Source organism: Neophocaena asiaeorientalis, unplaced genomic scaffold (assembly GCF_003031525.2).
Source record: "Neophocaena asiaeorientalis asiaeorientalis breed wild unplaced genomic scaffold, Neophocaena_asiaeorientalis_V1.1 scaffold134, whole genome shotgun sequence".
NCBI classification, from domain to species: domain Eukaryota; kingdom Metazoa; phylum Chordata; class Mammalia; order Artiodactyla; family Phocoenidae; genus Neophocaena; species Neophocaena asiaeorientalis.
In genome coordinates, this window is record NW_020185339.1 from 27333606 (window position 1) to 27358172 (window position 24567).

Here is a 24567-nt window from a genome sequence, read left to right on the forward strand (position 1 = left end):
TTTCTTCCAGATTGTCCATTTTATGGGCATAGAGTTGCTTGTAGTAGTCTCTTAGGATACTTTGTACTTCTGCAGTGTCCATTGTAACTTCTTTTTCATTTCTAATTTTATTGATATGAGTCTCTCCCTCTTTTTCTTGATGAGTCTTGCTAAAGGTTATCAATTTTGTTAATCTTCTCAAAGAACCACCTTTTAGTTTTATTGATGGACCGGGGCACAAACCCGTGTCCCCTGCATCAGCAGGCAGACTCTCAAACACTGCACCACCAGGGAAGCCCTTTCGTGTTTCTTGAGGTAGCATTGTATTGCTATAAACTTCCCTCTTAGAACTGCTTTTGCTGCATCCCATAGGTTTTGGATTGTCATGTTTTCATTGTCATTTGTCTCTAGGTATTTTTTTATTTCCTCTGATTTCTTCAGTGATCTCTTGGTTATTTAGTAACGTATTGTTTAGCCTCCATTTGTTTGAGTTTTTTACGTTTTTTTCCCTGTAATTTATTTCTATCTCATAGTGTTGTGGTCGGAAAAGCTAATTGATATGATTTCAATTTTCTTAAATTTACTGAGGCTTGATTTGCAACCCAAGATGTGATCTATCCTGGAGAATGTTCCATGTGCACTTGAGAAGAAAGTGTAATCTGCTGTTTTCGGATGGAATGTCCTGTAAATGTCAATTAAATCTTTCTGGTCTATTGTGTCATTTAAAGCTTATGTTTCCTTGTTAATTTTCTGTCTGAATTATCTGTCCATTGGTGTAACTGGGGTGTTAAAGTCCCTCACTATTATTGTGTTACTGTCAATTTCCTCTTTTATAGCTGTTAGCAGTTGCCTTATGTATTGAGGTGCTCCTATGTTGGGTGCATATATATTTATAATTGTTGTATCTTCTTCTTGAATTGATCCCTTGATCATTATGTAGTGTCCTTCCTTGTCTCTTGTAACAGTCTTTATTTTAAAGTCATTTTATCTGATATGAGTACTGCTACTCCAGCTTTCTTTTGATTTCCATTTGCATGGAATATCTTTTTCCATCCCCTCACTTTCAGTCTGTATGTGTCCCTATGTCTGAGGTGGGTCTCTTGTAGACAGCATATATATGGGTCTTGTTTTTGTATCCATTCAGTGAGCCTGTGTCTTTTGGTTGGAGCATTTAATCCATTCACGTTTAAGGTAATTATCGATATGTATGTTCCTATTACCATTTTCTTTTTTTTTTGTTTGTTTTTTGGTGGTACGCGGGCCTCTCACTGTTGTGGCCTCTCCCGTTGCGGAGCACAGACTCCGGATGCACAGGCTCAGCAGCCATGGCTCACGGGCCCAGCCGCTCCACAGCATGTGGGATCCTCCCGGACCGGCGCACGAACCCGTGTCCCCTGCATCGGCAGGTGGACTCTCAACCACTGTGCCACCAGGGAAGCCCCTATTACCATTTTCTTAATTGTTATGCTTTTGTTTCGGTAGGTCCTTTTCTTCTCTTGTGTTTCCCACTTAGAGAAGTTCCTTTAGCATTGTTGTAGAGCTGGTTTAGTGGTGCTGAATTCTCTTAGCTTTTGCTTGTCTGTAAAGCTTTTGATTTCTCTTTTGAATCAGAATGAGATCCTTGCCGGGTAGAATAATCTTGGTTGTAGCTTCTTCCCTTTCATCACTTTAAACATATCGTGCCACTCCCTTCTGGCTTGTAGAGTTTCTGCTGAGAAATCAGCTGTTAACCTTATGGGAGTTCCCTTGTATGTTATTTGTCGTTTTTCCCTTGTTGCTTTTAATAATTTTTCTTTGTCTTTAATTCTTGTCAATTTGATTAATATGTGTCTTGGCGGGCTTCCCTGGTGGCGCAGTGGTTGAGAGTCCGCCTGCTGATGCAGGGGACGCGGGTTCGTGTCCCGGTCCGGGAAGGTCCCACATGCCGCAGAGCAGCTGGGCCCGTGAGCCATGGCCGCTGAGCCTGCGCATCCGGAACCTGTGCTCCACAACGGGAGAGGCTACAACAGTGAGAGGCCCGTGTATCACAAAAAAAGTGTCTTGGCCTGTTTCTCCTTGGGTTTATCCTGCCTGGGACTCTCTGTGCCTCCTGGACTTGAGTGGCTATTTCCTTTCCCGTGTTAGGGAAGTTTTCGACCATAATCTCTTCAAATATTTTCTCGGGTCCTTTCTCTCTATCTTCTCCTTATGGGACCCCTATAAGGCGAGTGTTGGTGCGTTTAATACTGTCCCAGAGGTCTCTTAGGCTGTCTTCATTTCTTTGCATTCTTTTTTCTTTAATCTGTTCCATGGCAGTGAATTCCACCATTCTGTCTTCCACGTCACTTATCCGTTCTTCTCCCTCAGTTATTTTGCTCTTGATTCCTCTAGTGTATTTTTCATTTCAGTTATTGTATTGTTCATCTTTGTTTGTTTGTTCTTTAATTCTTCTAGGTCTGTGTTAAACATTTCTTGCATCTTGTAGATCTTTGCCTACATTCTTTTTCCAAGGTCCTGGATCATGAATCATCTTCACTATCATTATTCTGAATTCTTTACCTGGAAGGTTGCCTATCTCCACTTCATTCAGTTGTTTTTCTGGGGTTTTATCTTTTTCCTTCAACTGGTACATATCCCTCTGCCTTTTCATTTTGTCTGTCTTTCTGTGAATGTGGTTTTTGTTCCACAGGCTGCAGGATTGTAGTTCTTCTTGCTTCTGCTGTCTGCCCTCTGGTGGATGAGGCTATCTAAGAGGCTTGTGCAAGCTTCCTGATGGGAGGTACTGGTGGTGGGTAGAGCGGGGTATTGCTCTGATGGGCAGAGCTCAGTAAAACTTTAATCTGCTTGTCTGCTGATGGGTGGGGCTGGGTTCCCTCCCTGTTGGTAGTTTGGCCTGAGGTGACCCACCACTGGAGGCTGCAGGCTCTTTGGTGGGGTTAATGGCAGACTCCGGGATGGCTCATGCCAGGGAGTACTTCCCAGAACTTCTGCCAGTGTCCTTGTCCCCTCAGTGAGCCACAGCCACTCCCCACCTCTGCAGGAGACCCTCCAACACTAGCAGGTAAGTCTGGTTCAGTCTTCTATGGGGTCACTGCTTCTTCCCCCTGGGTCCTGGTGCTCACACTACTTTGTGTGTGCCCCCCAGGAATGGAGCCTCTGTTTTCCCCAGTCCTGTCAAAGTCCTGCAATCAAATCCCACTAGCCTTCAAAGCCTGATTCTCTGGGAATTCCTCCTCCCGTTGCCGGACCCCCAGGTTAGGAAGCCTGCCGTGGGGCTCAGAACCTTCACTCCAGTGGGTGGACTTCTGTGGTATAAGTGTTGTCCAGTTTGTGAGTCACCCACCCAGCGGTTATGGGATTTGATTTTATCGTGATTGAGCCCCTCCTACCGTCTCATTGCGGCTTCTCCTTTGTCTTTGGATGTGGGGTATCTTTCTTGGTGAGTTCCAGTGTCTTCCTGTCGATGATTGTCCAGCAGTTAATTGTGATTCCGGTGCTCTCACAAGAGGGAGTGAGCGCACGTCCTTCTACTCCACCATCTTGAACCAATCCTAAAATTTACCATTTTAAAGGATACAGTTCAGTGGCATTATGTACATTCACATTGCTGTGCACCCATCACCACCATCCCTCTCTAGATCTTTCTCATCATCCCAAACTGAAACTTGGTAGCCATTAAACAATACCTCCTCATTCTCCCCTCTTCCCAGCTCTTGATAACCACTGTCTCTATGAACTTGACTATTCTAGGTACCTCAGACAAGTGGAATCATACGATATTTGTCCTTTTGTGACTGACTTATTTCAGTTAGCATGACATCTTCAAAGTTCATCCACCTAATAGCACGTGTCAGAACGTCCTTCCTTTTTAAGGCTGAATCATATTCCATTGTGTGTGTGTGTGTATATATATATATACACCATATTTTGTCTATCTGTTCATCTGTTGATGGACATTTGAGTTGTTTCACTTTTTAGTTATTGTGAATAATGCTGCTGTGAATATTGGTGTACAAATATCTGTGTTGAGTTCCTGCTTTCATTTCTTACTTCTTTCAGAAGTAAAATTCCTGGATCATATGATAATTCTGTGTAGTTTTTTAAGGAACTGCGAAGGCATGAGTTTTTGCTTGTTGTGTTCACTAATCTACGCCCAGGGCCTTGAACGGACCCTGGCACAAAGTACGCACTCTGTAAATACTTGTTGAATTGGCCTTTTAATTTCTCTGTCTATGAAACTGGAACCTCAGTCTAAAAAGGCTGTGTGACTTGTCTGAACCAGCTTGCTCCCAGCGGTCTCACATTAACTCTTAATGCTCGTGGTTTCAAGTTCAAGACCCCCAAAGCAGTTCCTCGTAACTTGTTCGAGAATTTTGCCGAGGAACTGTATCAGTCTCACCAGTCGTTTACAGAATCCACCTCTTTCTGTGGCCCTTCAGGCTTCTGGTCCCTCTGTCTTTCTCAGAAGCTCCTGTATCATCAATAGCGATCCCATTTACATGTTCTTTCGGTGCCCTTGGCTGTCACTTACCTGGATCCCTTTTAGATTAGTTTGGTGCTTTCTGGGTTGTGTCCCTTCTCTTGAGCTCACTTCCCCACGTCACCAAGGCTCCTGCTCTCCTTCAGTGCAGAAATCATTCCCTTTGATAGGAGACAGAGGCAAAACGGGCTGGGAGATTTCTAGTTTCTCTGTTACCTCCTACCTCTTAGCTTCGGGCCCAGGCAGCAAGCCTGGCCCATTTCCTTGTTTTTGCTCCAAATATAACACTTTTTAAATTGTCCTTCCAATGTGTTTGCCACCTTGAGCTGTACAGAGCTTCCTGACACTATTCTTCTAAGTTTCTGCTTTTAACCTTTATGTGCTTTTTCGAAAAGATTCACATTCTGAAATCACATTACTGGAAATGGGCTTACAGGAAAGACAGAATTGGGACAGAACAGTCAAAACTTATGAAACTTTGTAACGAGAACCCTAAAAATACAACAGTCTGAATTAAAATATTGGCAGTTAAATCTCCACCAACATTGAACCTTGGATCCCTGTCTGTCCTAGACTCCCTGTGCCCTGGGGAGTGTGCTTCCTCCTTTTAGAAGTTGGTTCCAGAGAGACTTAACTTTCAACAGAGATTATTTTCGTCAAAAATAAAAATCTGGGGCTTCCCTGGTGGCGCAGTGGTTGAGAATCTGCCTGCCAATGCAGGGGACACGGGTTCGAGCCCTGGTCTGGGAAGATCCCACATGCCGCAGAGCAACTGGGCCCGTGAGCCATAACTACTGAGCCTGCGCGTCTGGAGCCTGTGCTCCGCAGCAAGAGAGGCCGCGACAGTGAGAGGCCCGCGCACTGCGATGAAGAGTGGCCCCCACTTGCCACAACTAGAGAAAGCCCTCGCACAGAAACGAAGACCCAACACAGCCATAAATAAATAAATATATAAAAAAAAAATAAAATAAAATAAAAATCTGATGTAGGATCTGCCTTCTTCTAATGTTTTCTCGTAGAGGTAGATTTCATATAGAGGTAAATTTCTTCCATGGCTCTGCCTTCTAATGTTTTTGTATAGAAGTAATTTGTTTTGGTACCTCCTTCATTTGTACTTACTGCATCACCAGATGGCTTAGTGTAAGTGGAAACCAACTGATAACTGCGTCCAAGGAAGGTACTTCTAGTGCATTTTATGTTTCTTAAGGTCCTTATTGATGAAATGTACTCTTGAGCTGTAGAAAGCTTGAGGTTGCATGTGAACCAACGTGACTGATATCATTCTGATATTCCCTGCTGCCCAGTCGCCTGTGAGCAAGTTCACACCAAAGGAGAGCTCTTTGTAATGCAGCGGTCTGTATTTGATGGTGCTCCTCTGGTGTTTCTTCCGCAACTGTCCACATCTTCTAAAACCTCGCACTTTTGGAAAGCTCGTTGTGCTGCCTCATAGTTATCTTCTGTTACCTCTTCCTCGTTTTCCCTATTGGAAAAAAAAGAGAAGGACAGTGGTAGGAAGGCTTAGTATAAATACCTTGGGCTTTGGAGGGGCTAGTCCTGGATTCAGATCTTGGCTGCATCCACTGTTCCTTCATGTGTAGTACGAGGGATGTCACTTAACTCTTCCCGGGCCTCAGGGTCCACATGGGCAAATAAAAACACCTGCTGTGAAGTGGTTGGTATTCTAAGGATTAATAATTATGTGTACGAAATGCCCAGCACAAAGCAGGGACTTAGCAAATGGCAGCTGTTATAATTGGGATTATTTGCAGAATTTCCCAACTAGGAATCATCTACCCTCCCGGATTCCCTTTCCGAGGACTCATACATATCTGTTCTCTGAAGCCTCACTAAAATTCAACTCCATGGTTGGGTCCTTGGTGAGCCTCATCACTGCTGCTTGCCCAGCATGTATGACAGTGCCTCTGGCACGTGGTAGGTGCAAACTAAATTCTTGTTGATCGATTGAACTGAATCTTACTCATCTTTCTATTGAAGCTTCTGTACGTACATTATTCTTCTCGGTGCTTTGTGTATCTTAAGTTCTCAAATGTTTAAGAGAGACAAAACTGAGAGCAGCTGTATAGAACTCTAGATCAATGGTGGGAAGATGGTGTGCAGCCCCAGGACATTTGGGGGAGGAAAGCGTGCGTGGTGAGGGGCAGCAGTCTGAAGCAGTGATCAGGTGGATAAACTTCAGGGCTTGTCTTTGATGGAAGTCACAGTATAATCTCAGAAGTGACAGCCCATCACTTTGGCTGTATTCTGTTTGTTAGAACCTAGTCACTGGGTCCAGCCGACACACGGGGAGAGGGGCTTTCACAAGGATGTAAGCACCAGGAGGTGGGAATCATCTTAGAAGCTGCCTACCACACTCCTGTTTTTCACATGGGAGAGAAACTGAGGCTCGGAGAGGTTTGGTAACTTCCTCAAGGTTACCTAGGAGACTATGCTGGGGCAGGATTCAAACCTGGAGCGGCTTTCCCTTTTAATGATGCTTGCCTGCACATTTTCTCATTTAGCCTTTGCAATAGCCCTGCAGAGTTGGTTAATATAGTTCCTACTGGTTACAGATGAGAATGGTTGGATGAATCGGGAGATGTAACCATTTGCCCGAAGCCACAAAGTAGCTGACTGTATCACCGCTCCTAAAGAAAGAGTGGAGAAGGGTTTGGCCTGGCCCTGGGAGCGGGGTGGTGATCCAGGCAGCCCACATCTGCTTTTCCTGTGGCAAGACCAGGACGGTTCAACAGGCCTCCCCTGGCCTGTGTGAGAAAGTCTTTCAACACCACTGACCCCTCTTGGCACTGCTCCCAGGCTCACCAGACCACCGCTAGTGACTGAATTTCCCTTGTCCTGGATGGAATACTGAAGGTGTCAGGCGAGAGACAGGAATCAGGCTCACGCCCTGTGCTCCGGCCACACTGGCCTATGGGTCCTCTCATCTCAGAGCTTTGATCCAGGCTCTTCCCTCTGCCTAGAATGTGCCCCACCTCCCGCCCCTTTCACTCTGTAAACTCCTACCCCTGCTTCGGCCCCCAGCTCAAATTCTGCTTCCTGGGGAGGCTGTTCCTGCTGGAAGACTAGCTCAGGCCCCTCTGCCACATGCCCTCCTAAGCTCCCAGATGTTGCCTTGGCCACACGTATCACAGTTCTTAACTGTGAACTTGCTGTGGTGGAGGCTGAGCTCAGGGAAGGTAGACCATGTGTGTTCCGCTTGCCCTCACTGTGCCTGGAACACACCTGGCAGAGAGTCGAGAGTTAATGAGTGCTGCTATTATTATTTATTGAATGAATACTGGGATGCCTCCTGTGGGTGATTTTAGGGTCAGTCAGACTGCTTTCCCCAGGATACCTCTGTCCTGCAGTAACTAACCTTTTCAAACCCCTACACTAAAATGCTAACTAGGAGAGAACGGAAGGGCTTCCTGACTTCTTTTGGAGACACTTAGGAGTCTGGGTAGTGACTTTAGGAGTGGGACTTTCAGGCTCTGAAGGACAGATAGACCGACAGCAGAAGGAGATATGGGATATATTTTAGGGTAGGAGAGGCCTTATTTCAGAACCTTTCAAACTGCGGGGCTTACTCTGGAAGCATAGAAAAGGGTTTCAATAAGGGAAGGAGCATTATTTCATTATTAAAAAATAATGTTTACAAAGAGTTTGTAAAAACAGTGAAGAAATGCATGTGGCATATAATATAAATATAAATGTATATACATGTATATACATTTATCATTTGATCTCATTTATGCAAAAATGTATTCCTAATAATAGCTTACCCTTATTGAATTACTTAATACATGTTGCAACAACCCTATAAAGTAGGTACTATTATCTCTATTTTCCTAATGAGGATGCTGATGCCCAGAGGGGTTAGGTAATTTTCTGACAATCACACAGCTAGTAAAAGAGCTCAGATTGGAACCTCGTCAGCCAGCTCTAGAGCCCATACTTTAACCACTATGTTAAAGAGAAATCCATCAAAATGTTTATCGTCTTTGGTGGTGGTTTGTTTTCTCCTCTATTCTCCAGGTTCTTCTATACAGATGTCCTATAGGAGTTAAATGATAAAAGTCTGAATAGGGAAGAAGGTGGGGTAGTGAAATTGAAGGACAAACATGTGTTTCAGAACAAAAGAATTCACCCCATTTCCTTTTCCACTTTGCTAAATTTTCCAGAAGAACTGATGGCCACCCCAATCCTACAGGCCACTGAAGCCCTGTCCCCAGAAGCTGAAGCCAGCACAGCACTCATTGCAGGTAACAGGCTCTGAGCCAAATCAAGGGACCTTCTGAGCTCAGGGGCTCTGTTGCTCCAGAGACAATGTGATAGACCGGGATTTTCCCTACATGGGAAAGCACCACAGATTAGAGACCAAATCCATTAATGGGCTCGTGTTGGCATGCAAGTTATATTACACACACACACACACACACACACACACACACACACACACACACACACACACACACGGTTATAAAAGACTCTTAGAGGCTTCGTGTAGAGGTACTGCCAGTAAATGACAGGTTGGGAGGTGGCCACAAACAGCTGCAGTGCATATGGGCACTACAGTTGAGTATGGGGGTAGGGATAAGGATGTGTGCAGCTTGTTGAGTGGGTGAGAAAGAGGATGGGAGGGATCAGAAACCCCTACAGGAGGCTATGAATTTTTTTTTTTTTTTTTGCGGTACACGGGCCGCTCACTGTTGTGGCCTCTCCCGTTGCGGAGCACAGGCTCCAGACGCGCAGGCTCAGCGGCCTTGGCTCACGGGCCCAGCCGCTCCGCGGCATGTGGGATCTTCCCGGACCGGGGCACGAACCCGCGTCCCCTGCATCGGCAGGCGGACTCTCAACCACTGCGCCACCAGGGAAGCCCGAGGCTATGAATTTTAAAACCCTTCCTGTTGGGATAAGCGATTTCCTGTTTCCCTCCTTCCTGTTTCTATCATAATCATCAGGAACTAGTTGAGAGGGCAGTTCAGTTTTGTCAGAAACCAAAAGCCTTGTGTCCCTAAGCACAAAGAGACTCCAGATATCATGTACCAAGGAAGTCGGGCTTGGTGGGAGAATATGGATTTGGAAGTGGACGCTAGTTAACTTCAGCAGGAGGACCCTCACCCAGAGTGAGGGAATCGTCTAATGCAGGGGACCTTGTGAGTTACTGAGACGTCCTCAATCCTGAAACATCTCTGCATTTTCCCTCTCCTTTCCAAGTTGTTATCACAGTGGTCTTCCTCACCCTGCTCTCAGTCGTGATCTTGATCTTCTTTTACCTGTACAAGAACAAAGGCAGCTACGTCACCTACGAACCTGCAGAAGGCGAGCCCGGCGCCGTCCTCCAGATGGAGAGCAACTCAGCCAAGGGCAGGGAGAAGGAGGAATATTTCATCTAATGGTTCCCAGACCCCAAGGAGCTTATCCAGGCTTCAGTGCTAACGTACAAATTATTAGGTGGAAGTTTTATCTGAAACCAGTGAGAAGCATCGATTGATACGGGCAGAACTGAGCTCCTTCTGGGACACAGGCACAAGTGCTAACATCACCAACGCCAGGGACCAGGGACACGAAGAAAGCTGCTCGTGACGTCTCTAGCCAGGCCTTTGTCATACAGCCGGTGCTTCTGGCTGACCACCGAGGTTGAGCTGTACCAGGCAACACTGGAGTATGTGCCCAGCCGTCTCCACTTCTTTCACAGGTCGAAGGGAAGGGGGAGAGTTGGGGGTCACTGGATGCTCCTCTGTCCCATACCTGGTCACCTAGTGACAGCCCAAGTGGAAATAGTGTCCCATAGAAGTTCTTCCCGGAGGCCGGACACCACAGTGAAAGGCCAGGCCAGGAGGGCAGGAGACTGTGGAGACCTCTCTCCTGATGAACGTGCCACATCCCTTAATCTGAGCCCTTCCTTTCCATATTCCCAGCAAGCCAGACTTATGCTATTTTTCTCGGAATTAAAATCTTTCATTGATACAGAAATCAGATTCTCATGTGCAAGAAATAACTACCGTTACACTTTATCTTTGCTTAAACTTTGACAGTTTCTTTTGCTCACTTAACTCCTTTGCCTGTGTTCTCTCCCAAGCAAAGGGGTCCCCAGGGAAGTTTCAGAAGTTCCCACAATAATCTCAGGGTCTTGATTGAAACAAAGATGGTCCTGGGAAGTTTGTCCTAGAAGTGGCATTAGAAACATACCCTGGGGGATTAGTTGTTTAGCCTCCATCCTGACAAGGGCCAGAATTTCCCAGACCCATTCTGCGTACACACAGAGGGAACCAGGAACAACCTACCTACCACTTTTCCCACCAGTGCCCTTTATATCAAGCCCAGAGAGGCTTCTTGGAGCTAACTTCGTCTCAAAATGAGGTATGTTTAAAAGGTACAATGTTTGTTTTGGTAGAAATCACTAGCTCTTCAGGTATTGTTTACTTTGGAATTAAGCTGTATCTCTGTCGAGGTCTTAAATATATTGCCTCCGTTGTTCAAGCTCAGGTCCACCCAAGGTGAGACCCAAGAGTTGAGGGATCAATCTTGGCAACCTAGGTTCCAGGAGTTTTCAGTATTTCTCCAACAGGATTTTGGAAAAACTGAAGGTCATCCTGAACTTACACAAACTGTTAAATACTAAAAAACATCATCCTCAAGTCAAACTTAAGGGCAAGTTAGAATCAACTGTTCCCTTATTTCTAAGTTTATGTTCGGAATTCCTCTGGCACAATAGGCTCATAAGAATCTGAAAGAGCTTAGGAAGTAAAATGAAGAAAAGTTAAACATCTAGAATGGAACTCATGAAAATGGTCAAATCTTAGCCTTGTACTCCTGCATTTAGTTGAAAGGCTTCATTTAAAAAACCAGAATGACAGCAGCACTTATCTGAATTCTAGGTGGGATATAAAAGAAGATATATACAGAAGAGATCTAAAAACAAGCTGAGTAAAGAATCCTTGAAGTGAGGTGTAATGCAACTTCATCACTTTATTCAAATCTTCAAAATAGTCTTTATTCTACATTTTTAGTATAAAAAATCCACAAGTTAAGTGCACCACAGTGTAGAGAGAGACATACAACGCTGAACTTCCATAACAGTCAATGGTACAGTCAAACATCACATGTACAGAACACAAAATTTAGATGAACTGAAATTATAAGATAAAATAAAATAAAATCCAATTTTAGAGAACAAAAATCAAAATATTAAGGATCCCTGAAATATTCTTAACCCTAATGAGATTTCACTGGACTCAAGTCATTTAGTAGTGAGGCATTCACGATATGACCCCATTTACCCAGCTCAGGAATTCTGGGGAGCCATGAGTGGCTGCATCAGACACTGACAAGAAATGGTAACCAATTTTTGATCTGAAAACTCCCCTTAATTTGGCTCTAGAGTCATCAGGCTTTTAAATGCATCCTCCTCCGTGCCCCTCAAATTATACACAAACTGCTGTTTACAAAACAGTTTGCATCCTTTGTTAAAACAAAGCTCAGTTTTTCTGGCACCAAAGCAAATTTGGGTTTGCAAATTTGGTTCATGTATGAAGAGACAACTACGAGGAGGGTCCAAAAGGCACCCTCCACTTTTGCTTGAGGAGACGCAAAAGCAGAAGTAATGGGGTCTGTGCTTGGGGCACAAGGGGTTTCAGAGGATCCTTTGTGAAAGACTAGTTAAAAGATGACAGGTGGGGAGAAGTGCAAGGAGAGAAGGAAATTAGTCTGACTGGCTTTCTGTCCTGCACCATTGATTCAATGGAGATCGGTGGGAAGGAATGGAAGACGAAGGTTGAGGGTAGGACGTGGAGCAAAGGACGGAAAGGAAAAGGCAGATAACTAATGCAGTTCATTTATAACAAGTAATATAAATCAAAGACTTAAAGGAGATTAAAGACCAATCAGAATAATTTGGCAACTTTAATTCTTAGGAAGATCAAAGTTCCCTCCAAACCTAATTTGATGTTTTATTACTAAAAGCAAAGACCAGTATGGTACAGTATTACTCCGGAGGAATTAAAGGAAGATCCTTAGGGCTGCTTTACCCACATTCATTTTATGAATGGATACCTCCCCTACCTCAAAATGCTTTAGGGCGGTACTGCTACCATTACGTGGTTCCTTATTACGTTTGAAAAGTGCCTGAAAGTTTGGGCACCAGAAAGACACCCCAACAACATGTGTCTAAACTGCAACTTCAGGTTAATATGACTAAAGCAGTTACATTGTGAGAAGTGCTGAAGGTATGTGATGTCTTTCCCGGCACAGAGGCGGCCTTGGTTCTTCACCAGATAGTGTAGCCACCATCTGAGCCACCCATGAAGAAGTTTCCCTTCCGCTGAGTTACAAGGACATTGGCTCCCTGCATGACTGCAAGCTGAGCAGCATTGGGAGGGCATCCAGGGGGAGGAGGCTGAAAGGAAAAGACAAGGTTGATTAGACACAGGGCAGCTGTGGAAGGGAAGTGGACAAAGGTGAAAGAGGACCAGTCAGGAAGACGGCAGTGTGCTAACCCATGGCATCTCAAAGAGCTAGCTATGCCACCAATTCAGGTACAGCAGGTCTCTAGTCTCTGTGAGCCCAAAGATATAAACAGGAAACCCACTCACTTAAAGGGTTTCAGGTCCAAGATAAAGCCTATGGATACCTTCTGAGTGTGGGTAGTCCAGACCTATAGGCATTTTCAGGGCAAAAAAATCACTCCTACTCACATTCTAAAATATAGGGAGCGGGTACTAGGTCCAGGGCCTTATGTCACAGGGTCCAACAGTTTTCAAATGGCCCTGGATAATCTGAAAGCTGTACCTGATAACAGCATTCTCACCTCATCCCTAGCCTGTGGTTATTGAGTAGATGGTCCTAGCAAGGACCATTTGGGCTCTAATTCCCATACATAAGAGAAGTAAGCAGGAGACATAACTAAAGGCCCCAGTATCTTTCTAAATGTAATCTAATGGGGACTGTGCATTCTACTTCTTTAATCATCATGGTTCCTAACACAATGCCATACAGATGGCAAATATTAAGTAAATGCTTATGGAATGAATGAGCAGTTGTTACTAGACCAGTACCAAAAGTGAACTGGAAAAGCAGCAGGCAGGACTCCTAAGACAGGAAAACAAAGGAATCTGATTAACTCGGACACCAGTGAATGTGCCAGATGCTACTGACTTGCCACAGTTCTGCCCCCTCCAGTGCTTTCTGCCTGACTACTGGACGTCAGTGCTTGCACCAATACCAGCAACTATTACCCAGGGATGATGAAAGGATAACTATGTAGTCATTTCAGAAAGTTAAAATACACAAGGGTTGAGTTTTTTGTGACAAAGTCATACTCACAGGAATGTTTCCAGCAGTAGCACCAGCTCCAAATCTGGCACCTGCATCATACCCTCCTTCCACCAGCACTGCTGAACCAGGTGGATAGATGGGACCAACTGGATAATAAGCCATGGGAATTGTGGAACCTAAAGGTCCAACAGCCACAGACTGGGCCATGGGAAGATACAGTGAGGCGCCAGGAAATGCAGCTGACATGGTGGGGACCGTGGCAGCCCCCGGGTGCACAAAGCTCGGACGATAGAGCTAAAAGAGGCAGAAGAGAAGGCAACTAGTTACTTTAAGACATTTGTATTTCAGATCTCTTTAATGAGTCAATTCTTAATTCTCCTTGTGCGGATTACACTCTGAGTTACACAAGTTGCCTTTCCACTGCCACTAAATATTCTCCTGGATCACTTCCTGCTGTAGCTAATGTTAGGCTCAAGGAACGCAAACTCATCTTCTTAACCTCAGCCTGTGCCAAATAACATAAAATAATCAGATAATGCATTCTCAACCCCAACAGAAATTGCTGAACTATATAATGTTTTAGATTATTCATGTGAGCATTCTTTCCTGTTTGTGGAGAGTAAATAAATGTGTGGAGTCAGACTTAGCTAAAGACTGAAAACGTGATCCAAGAGTATTCCATTAATAAAGTCTAATAAACTGGAAGCACCTCTGAGTAGGCAGGCGGAGCATCAGTATAGGGTGGAGCCTGAGGGAGATGCAAGGTCTGAGGGTACACAGGATTCCCAGGAGGCTGCACCGGGTAGGTTGGCTGCGTTGGATATTGACCTGGAAGACAAGAAAACAATGCATGTTGCCTAGAATACAGAGTCACCAAAATACGGCAGGGCATACTGGGTAGCCTAGCCGGAACAAGCAGAAAGAGATTTGCAAACAGACCGACTGCCCTGAAGGGCCTGATCCCTGGAGCCAAGAAAATAAGCATCCTCTTTGCACCCTTATAACTGAAGATGCTGGATTCTAACTGGACAGGAAAAGCTCTTTCCAGGAGAAGACTGGTGTCAGGGGAAAGTCTAGCTGGGCCCAAGATCCTTCCAGAATGCAGGGCAGCTCTGGGAACCCCTTCTTGCTGATGTTTCAAGAGTGTGTCCTGTCTCTCTACTCTGGGTAGTCTCCAAAGATCTGGCTGTAACCGACCAAGACCTCATGAATAACGGTGGTTGGGCCCATCGACCTCACAGGTTCCTACTCAAGGTCGACTTCCAAATAAAGTGAGTGGTGGAAGTGAACCTTGAGATCGGAGAGGGGATTGAGGGGAATGTCCTGACACAGGAACCAGGAGACGTTCTGGCCGCCAGCGAGGGTAAGGGGAAAGAGACCCGTCGGGCCCGCCTGCCCCGCTCACCAGCGCCGGCACTTCACTAGTTAAGCCCGGGGGCCTGCCTGTGGTTCCGGAGAAAGAGGGAGCGAGCAGCCGTAGTTCGAGAATGACAAAGGCGTCCGGCGCAGCCCCGGGCACTGAAGCTGGCCCAGGAGCGCGGCGCAGCTCTCCCCAGGCCTGGCGTCCAGTGACCCTGGGCTCCGGGCCCGCTCGCTCCCGGCCAGCATTACTTCCCCCGGCGGCCTCAGCCGCCCCCTGTCCTTGCCTTTGCTGTTCATGGTGGCTGCGGGTCCGGTTCGGCTCGGCGTCGCGGACGGTTATTTTTTTCGTCCTCTTCCTGTTCGTAGTCACTTCCGTGTCACGTGACAATTTGTCCGCCTAGCGTCACCCGACGCCCGAATGCCGCTGCCACCGGAAACCCCGCCCCTTCGCCCGGCCTCCAGTAGCTGGAGGGAGGGCCCACGTGATCCCGCCCGCTCGTGTTGGCCCCGCCCACTGGGTCTTGTCCTCCAACCCCTACCCTTGTCTTTCGACTGGAAGAAAACCAAATAACAGGTATTGTCTCGAAACAGGAACTTCTCTCTCTTGGGCGCTCGGAGGCAGTACCATTAAACTATTCTCCGGAACCTTTTCCCACCTACGCACAGCACCTCAAGGTCATCTCACCTTGACAGTCTTTCCACGAAGGGGCATAGATTTCTACAAACGTCTCTAACTGCCTGAGATACGCTCCCCTCACCAACCCTTGATTTATCGATCACGCGTTCCCCTCACTCGAATCTTCGCTGCCTGTCCTGCAGACAGTCGGTATTTATTTCTGTGTCGCTTTCTCACCATAAAGAAGGGTATGCTGTGTTGTGTCCCTCCCGCAGCAGCTAGCACTTAAACTGGCATACTCGTGGTAGCCAAGCAGTGCCTGTGGCCCGGCCCTTCCTTTGGTACCTGTTACAGGCACCAGTACGGCATCTTACGTGTATTTTCTCCGTGTTATCACTTCTCTTCTAACTTAATTGTTCTTAAGGGCAAAGGTGCCATCCTTTAAGGCAGCAATTAAGTTTTTCCTTCCGTTCTCCATTTTAAGATATCTGCTGAGCGCTTGCTATGTGCAAGTACAGAGATGGAGCTGAACAAGACAGCCCAACACTATTTCCTCATGGAGTTTACATTCTGTACTGTAGGAAGAATATTAGAAAAGCATCTGAAAAGGGAAAGCTTTGGAAAGAAAAGTCCTCAGTAAACACTAGAAGCCTGATAAATACTTGCTGATGAATGACTTAAACCACTGAAAAGAGCTGTACTCACTTCAACTCAGCAATCCCTTGTTTTTCTCTCCAGTATCCTATTACAGTTTGCAGAGCACCCTTAAAATGTACGATTTTATGGGGTCATCACAGGTCTTCACAGCAGCCCTGTGTGTCAGACGGGGCTTGTTTGATCATTCCTGTTTTTCAAATGAGAGAATTGATTAAAGAGATTTGCCCTAAGTCACACAGTGAGCAGGTTACAAAGTCAGGTCTTGAATCCTGGTTCCCAGGTTCCCAAGTCAGTTTTGTTTTGTTCTTATCACTTCACTCTGACTATCATGGCTAAAATACTCTAAAAGCCCAATTTCCAAGACTATTTGTATTTGGAGTTCTTTTAGGTTCCTTCCCTTTCAGTAGATTCATATTGTTTATTTAGTTCAGATTAATATTAGTATGTTAAAGCCTATGATATTTACCTTTTCCTGTATTTCTGACTCTAATCTTGAAGGCAGGCACAGTGTTAGATATTCACTCATTCAACAGTTCTTCAGAGAACACTTAAAAATGCCAGGCACTGTTCTAAAACAAAACAAAGCTCTTGCCCTCCTGAATCTCACCTTCTGGTAAAGGGGCTTGCAAACTTTTTGGACCCAAATTGACAGTAATACACTTTAAATCATGACCCAGTACACACGCATTTATAAATATACGTAACTGAAAATTTTATGATCTGATACCTCCTTCTGTGTACAATGCACTGTCATATTTTCTATTTCCTCCTATTTCCTTTTTTCAATTCTGGTTGTGATTTCACATCCTAGTAACAAGTCAGGACTCACAGTTTGAAAAACACTGGGTTTTTTTTTTAGTGGACTTTTACCCTCAGGGCCTTGCATTTTTCTTAGCGTGAAATTTACAAGCAGTAGTTGGTTAATTTGAATGAACATCCTTGGAGGTCAGACCAGTCAAATCTTCTTCCTTGTAACCTCACTTTTACAAGTCAGATCCTAAACTGATTCCACCCTAAAGCCTAAAACTGGAGAGGTCATTAACCTATACCCATCCTAACCTGTGCTCTGGGCCTCAGAAAATAAAGGAGTGAACCTGAGAAAGGAAACTTACCTTTTTTCTCTTACTGGGCCCTCAGTTAGGGACCCTGAAATTGTGTTGACTATAGCAGCCCACGTCAGTGAGAGTGTAGGAGAGGGATGCGAGTTCCAGACCTCACTGTGTCACCAACTAACTGACTTTGGTCCTCGTCTCCTCAGCTCCCACTTACTCCTTGTCATGTAGAAATCAGATACTGCACCACTATCCTTGCAGATATTATCCACCTCGTGTCCACAGCAGACCAAGGAAAAGTGCAGGCAAGCGGACTGTATTTCAGAGAGGTTAAGTAGCTGCACTAAGTTATACAGCTGCAGAGCCAGGTGTTCAAACACAGCTTTGCTTGATTTTACAAGCCTTGTTTCTAATGTTCACATTGTTTAATCTATTCACATTGTTTTTAATCTGCTGCCTCCCAAAGGTCTCAATTTCATCATCTGCCAGAAAATTCACATGACCCTCGTGTCACCTCAGGCTCTAAATCTAGACTCTGTTTTAGGGAATGAAAAAAGCAAAGAGGAGCCTGAGAAGGCAGAGGGGAAGTAGGCCAAGCTGATAATCAGGTTGTAAATTCTGATCAGGCCCTAGATAAAAGTACAAATACTTCTACTGGATGGTAAACAGCCATTGGCCCAAGCCCTCTCCCCAAATACCCTCCTCTGCTCCAGTCCTCCACTGAAACCCCTCCTCCCCAGACCTTTCCATGGTCCAGTAATTAAAGGGTTAACTTTTTTTTTATTGTTTTTTAATTAATTAATTTAGCTGTGTCGGAATCTTCATTGCAGCATACGGGATCTTTTGTTGCTGCACCTAGGCTTCTCTCTAGTTGTGGCACGAGGGCTCAAGAGTGCACGGGCTCAGTAGCTGCAGCGCGCAGGCTCTCTAGTTGTGGTACAAGGGCTCTAGAGTGCACGGGCTTAGTTGCCCCACGGCATGTGGAATCTTAGTTCCCCAACAAGAGATCCAACGTGCGTCCCCTGCATTGGAAGGCAGATTCTTAACCACTGGGCCACCAGGGAAGTCCCTAAAGGGTTAACTCTTTACACCCAGGAAGCCTGCAGGACCTAGCTCCAGCTAAGACAAGCTGCCCTCAGATTGGTCAGTGCCTCCTCTACAGGATGTTAGGTATTTTGCTTAACATGCTGGGACCAGGGTCTCCTGAAAGCCAGGGTGGAGCCAAATGAGATAAACAACAGAAAAGAAGGGGCTACAAGCCACTGTTTTCTCTGGCAGGTGGGATTAAGGGGCATCTGGCTACTTTCTTGAACAGGCGTCAAAAGCCTTTCTGTCTTCTTCATTCTCCTTGGTCCCCCAATGAGATGAAGATGTCATTAAGTCATCAAACATCCTTTCTTGAGTTAATTTAACAACTGTTTATCAAGCACCTGTTATGTGCCAGACCCTGTAATAGACACTAGGGAAACAATAGTGAAGAAGCACACTTAGTCCCTATCCTCATGGAACTTAGTCTACCTAATGGATGAGACAGAAAAGTAAACAGATAATCAAAATATAGCGTGATTAATGCTGCCATAAGGACAGTATGGGGTGTTATGAGAACACCTGGGTGAGGTATCTAATCTTTTCTACTGTGATCAGGGAAGGTGTCATGCTGGCAGTGATGTCTGAGATGAAATCTGAAGGGTGGGTGGAATTTAAGCAAGTGAAGAGGGGTCCCCAAATAGGGAACAGTGTATGCAGAGGCCTACAAGTGGGAGGGCTTATGGAGAGGGAGGATGTGACAACAGTTCAGTATGGCCGGTACATGGAATGGGAGGTGAGGACTGGTCAGAGACGAAGCTGAAGAGGTAAACAGGTGCCTTTCCATGCAGGGGGCCTTGGTGCCCATGGAGGATTCTATCATAAGATAATGGAGTCTATCCTACAGGCACTAGTTAGCCACCAAGAGTTTTCAGCAGAAAAGTGACATGATTATGGTTTTTTTTTAATGATTATGTTTTTATTTTAGAAATATCTTTCTGGCTACCAAATGTAAAATAGATTAGAAAGGGGCAAGAGTTGAGGTGTGCCTGGGAGACACAGTTAGGATACAATGCAGTAATTTAGGTGACTGATGATGGCAGACTGGCCTAGGAAAGTGGCATTTGGGTAGAAAGAAGTGGGGGGATTCCAGAAATATTTAGGCAAAACAGCTGGACTAATATTGGGATTAATGTCCAGGGTTAATAAACAGGATTAATATCAGGGATGAAAACTCCATAAAGTCAAAAGAAAAATGACAAATTGGAAAAAAAAATTTTGCAGTTTACATCACAAAGGGCTAATTCCCCTAAATATTAATAGCTCCTGGAGATCAATAAGTATATGGCCAACCATTAGAAAAAGTGGCTGGGAGGAGGGGGAGTTAGATGAAGGTAGTCAAAAGGTACAGACTTCCAGTTATAAATAAGTCCTAGGGAATGTAACATGATACAGAGCATTAACACTGCTGTACGTTATAAATGAAAGTTCTTAAGACCGTGGATCCTGAGTTCTCATCGCAAGGAAAAACATTTTTTCTATTTTTTAAAATTTTGTATCTGCATGAGATGACGGATATCTGCTAACTAAACCTACTGTGGTCATCATTTCATGATGTACGTAAGTCAAATCATTTTGTTGTACACCTTAAACTTATATAGTAATATATGTCAATTATATCTCCATAAAACTGGGGGAAAAAATTAACCAAATTTATAAAAAAAAAAAAGTAGCAAATGACATTTACAGACAGTTCACAGAAAAGGAAATGCAAATGGCTTCTAAACATGAAAAGATGTTCAGCCTCACTCTTAATAAGAAGGCAAATTAAAACCACACAGATACGATTATCAGATTGGCAAAAATCCAAACATTTACTAACCTCAATTGTGAGGCTGAGGATAAGCGGACGCTTTAATTTATTGATGGTGGGAGTACAACTCCTATAGGGCCGATTTGGCAAATGTCTATCAAAATTACAAATTACCATCCCCACTTCTAAGAATGATTCCTACAGTTATATTTGCATTCATGAGAAATACTGTGTATATAAGGCTGTTTACTGCAGCATTGTTTGTAATAGCAAAAGATTAGAAATAACCTATATATCCATCAATAGGGAACTGGTAAAATAAATCTTAGTATACCCATATAATTAAACACTGCATGGCTGTAACAAAGAACGAGGAAGCTCTCCAAAATATTTCATAAATGAAAACAAGGCAAGGTTCAGAACCATGTGCTTAGCTTGATGCCTTTTGTGTAAAAGAGCAGGAAAACTATATTCATTAGTATTTGAGTAAAGAAATTCTGGAAGATTACGCAAGATAGCTACAAAAGTGGTTACTGGGTAGGGTGGGGAGACAGAGGTGGGAGTGACTTTTCACTATACACCTTAAAAATTTTTTTTTAAATTTTTGAACCATGTGAATGCTTACCAATTCAAAACATTAAAACAATGTTGGCACACCTATTAAAATGGTTAGCATTAAAAAGACTGACTGTTTCAAGTGTTGGAGACTATGTGGAGCTACTAGAATTCTCAGGCGCTGCTGATAAGAATGTAAAATGGTACAACCACTTTAAAAACAGTATGACAGGACTTTAAAAGTTATATATACCGGGCTTCCCTGGTGGCGCAGTGGTTGGGAGTCCGCCTGCCGATGCAGGGGACACGGGTTCGTGCCCCGGTCCGGGAAGATCCCACATGCCGCGGAGCGGCTGGGCCCGTGAGCCATGGCCGCTGAGCCTGCGCGTACGGAGCCTGTGCTCCGCAACGGGAGAGGCCACAGCACTGAGAGGCCCGCGTACCGCAAAAAAAAAAAAAGTTATATATACCATGTGATCTAGTCCTTCCACTCCTATTAACCCAAGAGAAATGAAAGAATATGGGCATACAAAGGCTTACCCATGGATATTTATTACAGCTTTATTTGTAACAGCCAAAAACTGGAAACAACACAAATGTCCATCAACGGGTCAATGGATAAACACATTGCGGTGTTGCTATACAATAAAAAGGAATGAACTACGGGTCCACATAACAACATGGATAATCTCAGTTATGCTGAGGGAAAGAAACCAGACAAAAGAAGAGTGCACACTAAGGGATTCCATTTATATAAAATTTTGGAAAATACAAACCATAGTGATAAAAAACAGAGCCCTGGTTGCCTGTGTAAAGAGATGGGGAGGAACAGGAGGGAAGAGATGGACTTTGGGAAGCTTTTGGGGGTCATGGATGTGTTCACTATCTTGACTGTAGTTATGGTTTTATGGGTGTGTACAAGTGTCAGCATTTATCAAATAGTACACTTTAAACGTGTAGTTTATTGTATGTCAGTTATGCCTTAATAAAGGTGTTTTTTAAAATAATGTTGGGATGAAGGAGAGAGAATAGCCAAGGATGATGGCTAATGAACTCCTTTAGTGAGTTTGGGCAAGAGGGATGCTGAAAAGAAAATTGCAGCAGAACTCAGTAAGTGCTACAGTAGAGATGGATAAACTGTCCTCTGAGGACTCAGAGAATGACACGCCTCCTCCTGCAGGGTCTCCTAGTCCCAGTTAATTAGGCTGATTAGAGCTTTTTAATGTACCTTTATTGAACACCTACTATGTATTGGGCTCTTCACTTGTGTAACTAGAGAACAAAACGACCTCCTATTCCCCAGCCCAAAGAGGGAGTGTAGAGGTTTGTGGAAGAATCCAATCAGGCTCTGAAGCAGCCTTTTCAAAACTTTGGCCGGTCTTTGTGTAACTAAGGGAACAAGGATTACAAGATATATGACTCAGAAATAGATCCTCCTTTCTTTTCTTTTTTTTTTTTATTTGCGGTACGCGGGCCTCTCACTGTTGTGGCCTCTCCCGTTGCGGAGCACGGGCTCCGGACGCGCAGGCTCAGCGGCCATGGCTCACAGGCCCAGCCGCTCTGCGGCATGTGGGATCCTCCCGGACCAGGGCACGAGCCCGCGTCCCCTGCATCGGCAGGTGGACTCTCAGCCACTGCGCCACCAGGGAAGCCCGGATCCTCCTTTCTTATTGCTGGAGAGCCTTTGTAGAAGAGGCACTAACACTGCTCTGCATGATAATGTAAAGGCCTCGCTCCACTGTGGCTAGAGCAGCCTAGTAAATCCTGGGGCAGCGTCTCTTCTTTTCGGGTTTTTTTTTTTTTTTTTTTTTTTTTTTTTGGGTCACCAGGCCCCCCCCCGCCGTAGCACAGGCTCCGGACGCGCAGGCTCAGCGGCCATGGCTCACGGGCCCAGCCACTCCGCGGCACGTGGGATCTTCCCGTACCGGGGCACGAACCCGTGTCCCCTGCATCGGCAGGCGGACTCTCAACCACTGCGCCACCAGGGAAGCCCTTCTTTTCGGGTTTTGAGCAATTTTTCTCCGTGTGAAATCCCAAACCACCTGCATCAGAGTCATTTAGTGCTTCTGCACCAGGGAAGTTGGGACTTCCCTGGTGGCGCAGTGGTTAAGACTCCATGCTCCTTGGGCTTCCCTGGTGGCACAGTGGTTAAGAATCCGCCTGCCAATGTAGTGGACACAGGTTCTAGCCCCGGTCCGGGAAGATCCTACATGCCACGGAGCAACTAAGCCCGTGCGCCACAACTACTGAGCCTGCACTCTAGAGCCCGTGAGCCACAACTACTGAGCCTGCATGCCACAACTAATGAAGCTGAACTTATCAGCTGGTTTTCACTTGGATTACAGGGAAAGTTAAAATAAAAAATTTAATGCTCTCCTCTATTCTTTGGAATTCTCTTTAGTTTTTCCCTAACTCTTCAGTAAAGAACAACCTTGTGTAGTCATGTTAGGGAGAATTCACAGCTGTGCCCCACTGTGACTACAGCCGCATTTCATGCAGAGGGACCATACCAGGTGACTAGCAGCCAAATGAGTGGCCGAAAACAGAATGAAACAGAGGGTCAAGCGGAAGACCTGGGGGACAGGCATGCGGCAAGCCTTACCTTCCATTCCACTTCCCCAAACGCACAGTCTTTCTTCCATATCCACGGGGGATTGGTTCCAGGACCCCCTCCCCTTCACAGATACCAAAATCCGAGGATGCTCAGGTCCCTTACATAAGATGGTATTTGCATAAATGGTAAAATAGTATTTGCCTAAAACCTATGCACTTTCTCACGTGTAACTTGAAATGATCTCTAGATTACTTATAACACCTAACACAATGTAAATGCTATGTAAATTGTTGTAAATACAATGCAGATAGTTGCTGGTTTGAGGCAAATTCAACTTTTGCTTTTGGGGACTTTCTGGAATTTATTTTCCAAATATTTTCAATCCTTGATTGGATGAATCCTCTGATGCAGAACTGGAGGGCTCAGCGGCCATGGCTCACGGGCCCAGCCGCTCCGCGGCATGTGGGATCTTACTGGACTGGGGCACGAACCCGTGTCCCCTGCATCGGCAGGCAGACTCTCAACCACTGCGCCACCAGGGAAGCCCTGGGTCCGTCCTTTCTTTGCAAACTCTACTCAAGATTTATCCCGTCCAAGAGGTCTTCTTGAATAATACCGAATTGTTCTAATTAATATTATTTTAATTACATCCTTGCTCCAATAACTTCATTATATAATTTGTAGTTAATAGGCCTTTAATTCTGTTTCCTGAGAATATATTGGTTTACCCAACAGATATAGGACAGGACCTTATGTTTCCTCTTTTACCCAGTCTCCTCCAAGCACCTAGCATATCAGGGATGCTCTGTTGACAGAGTCTCCCTTGGCCCTGTACTCTATTCCTAGAAAGCTCTTGGAATCTAAGTAGATAATCCTTAGGATCCTGTTTTACCTGGTTTGAGAACTGACCCAATTTCAAATCTTCAAAACTTGCCCTGGAGCAACCACATTTCTCCAGGATCCAGGCGTATTTTTCCAAACACCTTCCTTAACCGCGTAGTTAATCTTGCCCCTCCCCCCTCCAATCACCAGATTAAAGGCATCTCTGCTGTTGCTAAGGGGAGGAGGCTTGGGCAGGTGGTGGGAGTGAGTTGAAGGATGATACAGCAGGGAGTCAGGTTGGTCAGCAGGGAAAAAAACCTCTCAGCTGTGAGGAAAGACAGCAATGCAAAAGCATTTTCAAGTGCTTCTGGGCCGGGTCCCGCCCAGCCTCCACCCGCC

The 24567-nt window shown here is 45.1% G+C and overlaps 2 protein-coding genes across 3 annotated transcripts in view; one reads left to right on the forward strand and one right to left on the reverse strand.

The window, feature by feature from the left end:
* Positions 1-10411, forward strand: part of SMAGP (small cell adhesion glycoprotein) — a 25708-nt gene extending 15297 nt beyond the window's left edge. Inside the window, exons 4-5 of the mRNA XM_024736812.1 lie at positions 8617-8697; positions 9653-10411. Coding sequence (XP_024592580.1) covers positions 8617-8697; positions 9653-9831 — 260 coding nt within the window. The 3' untranslated portion in view covers positions 9832-10411. The remainder of the gene's footprint in view (positions 1-8616; positions 8698-9652) is intronic.
* A 971-nt stretch (positions 10412-11382) lies between these two features.
* On the reverse strand, positions 11383-15491 carry DAZAP2 (DAZ associated protein 2). Of its 2 annotated transcripts, none has more exons than XM_024736814.1 (4): positions 15358-15491; positions 14421-14539; positions 13837-14005; positions 11383-12833 (listed from the first exon to the last, which is right to left on the reverse strand). In XM_024736814.1, exons 1-4 carry the CDS (start codon positions 15368-15370, stop codon positions 12511-12513), a joined length of 624 nt encoding a protein of 207 aa, XP_024592582.1. In that variant the 5' UTR covers positions 15371-15491; the 3' UTR covers positions 11383-12510. The 2 variants fall into 2 exon arrangements, with proteins under 2 accessions (XP_024592582.1, XP_024592581.1); XM_024736813.1 differs by having other exon boundaries at positions 13760-14005.
* Positions 15492-24567: the final 9076 nt, after the last annotated feature.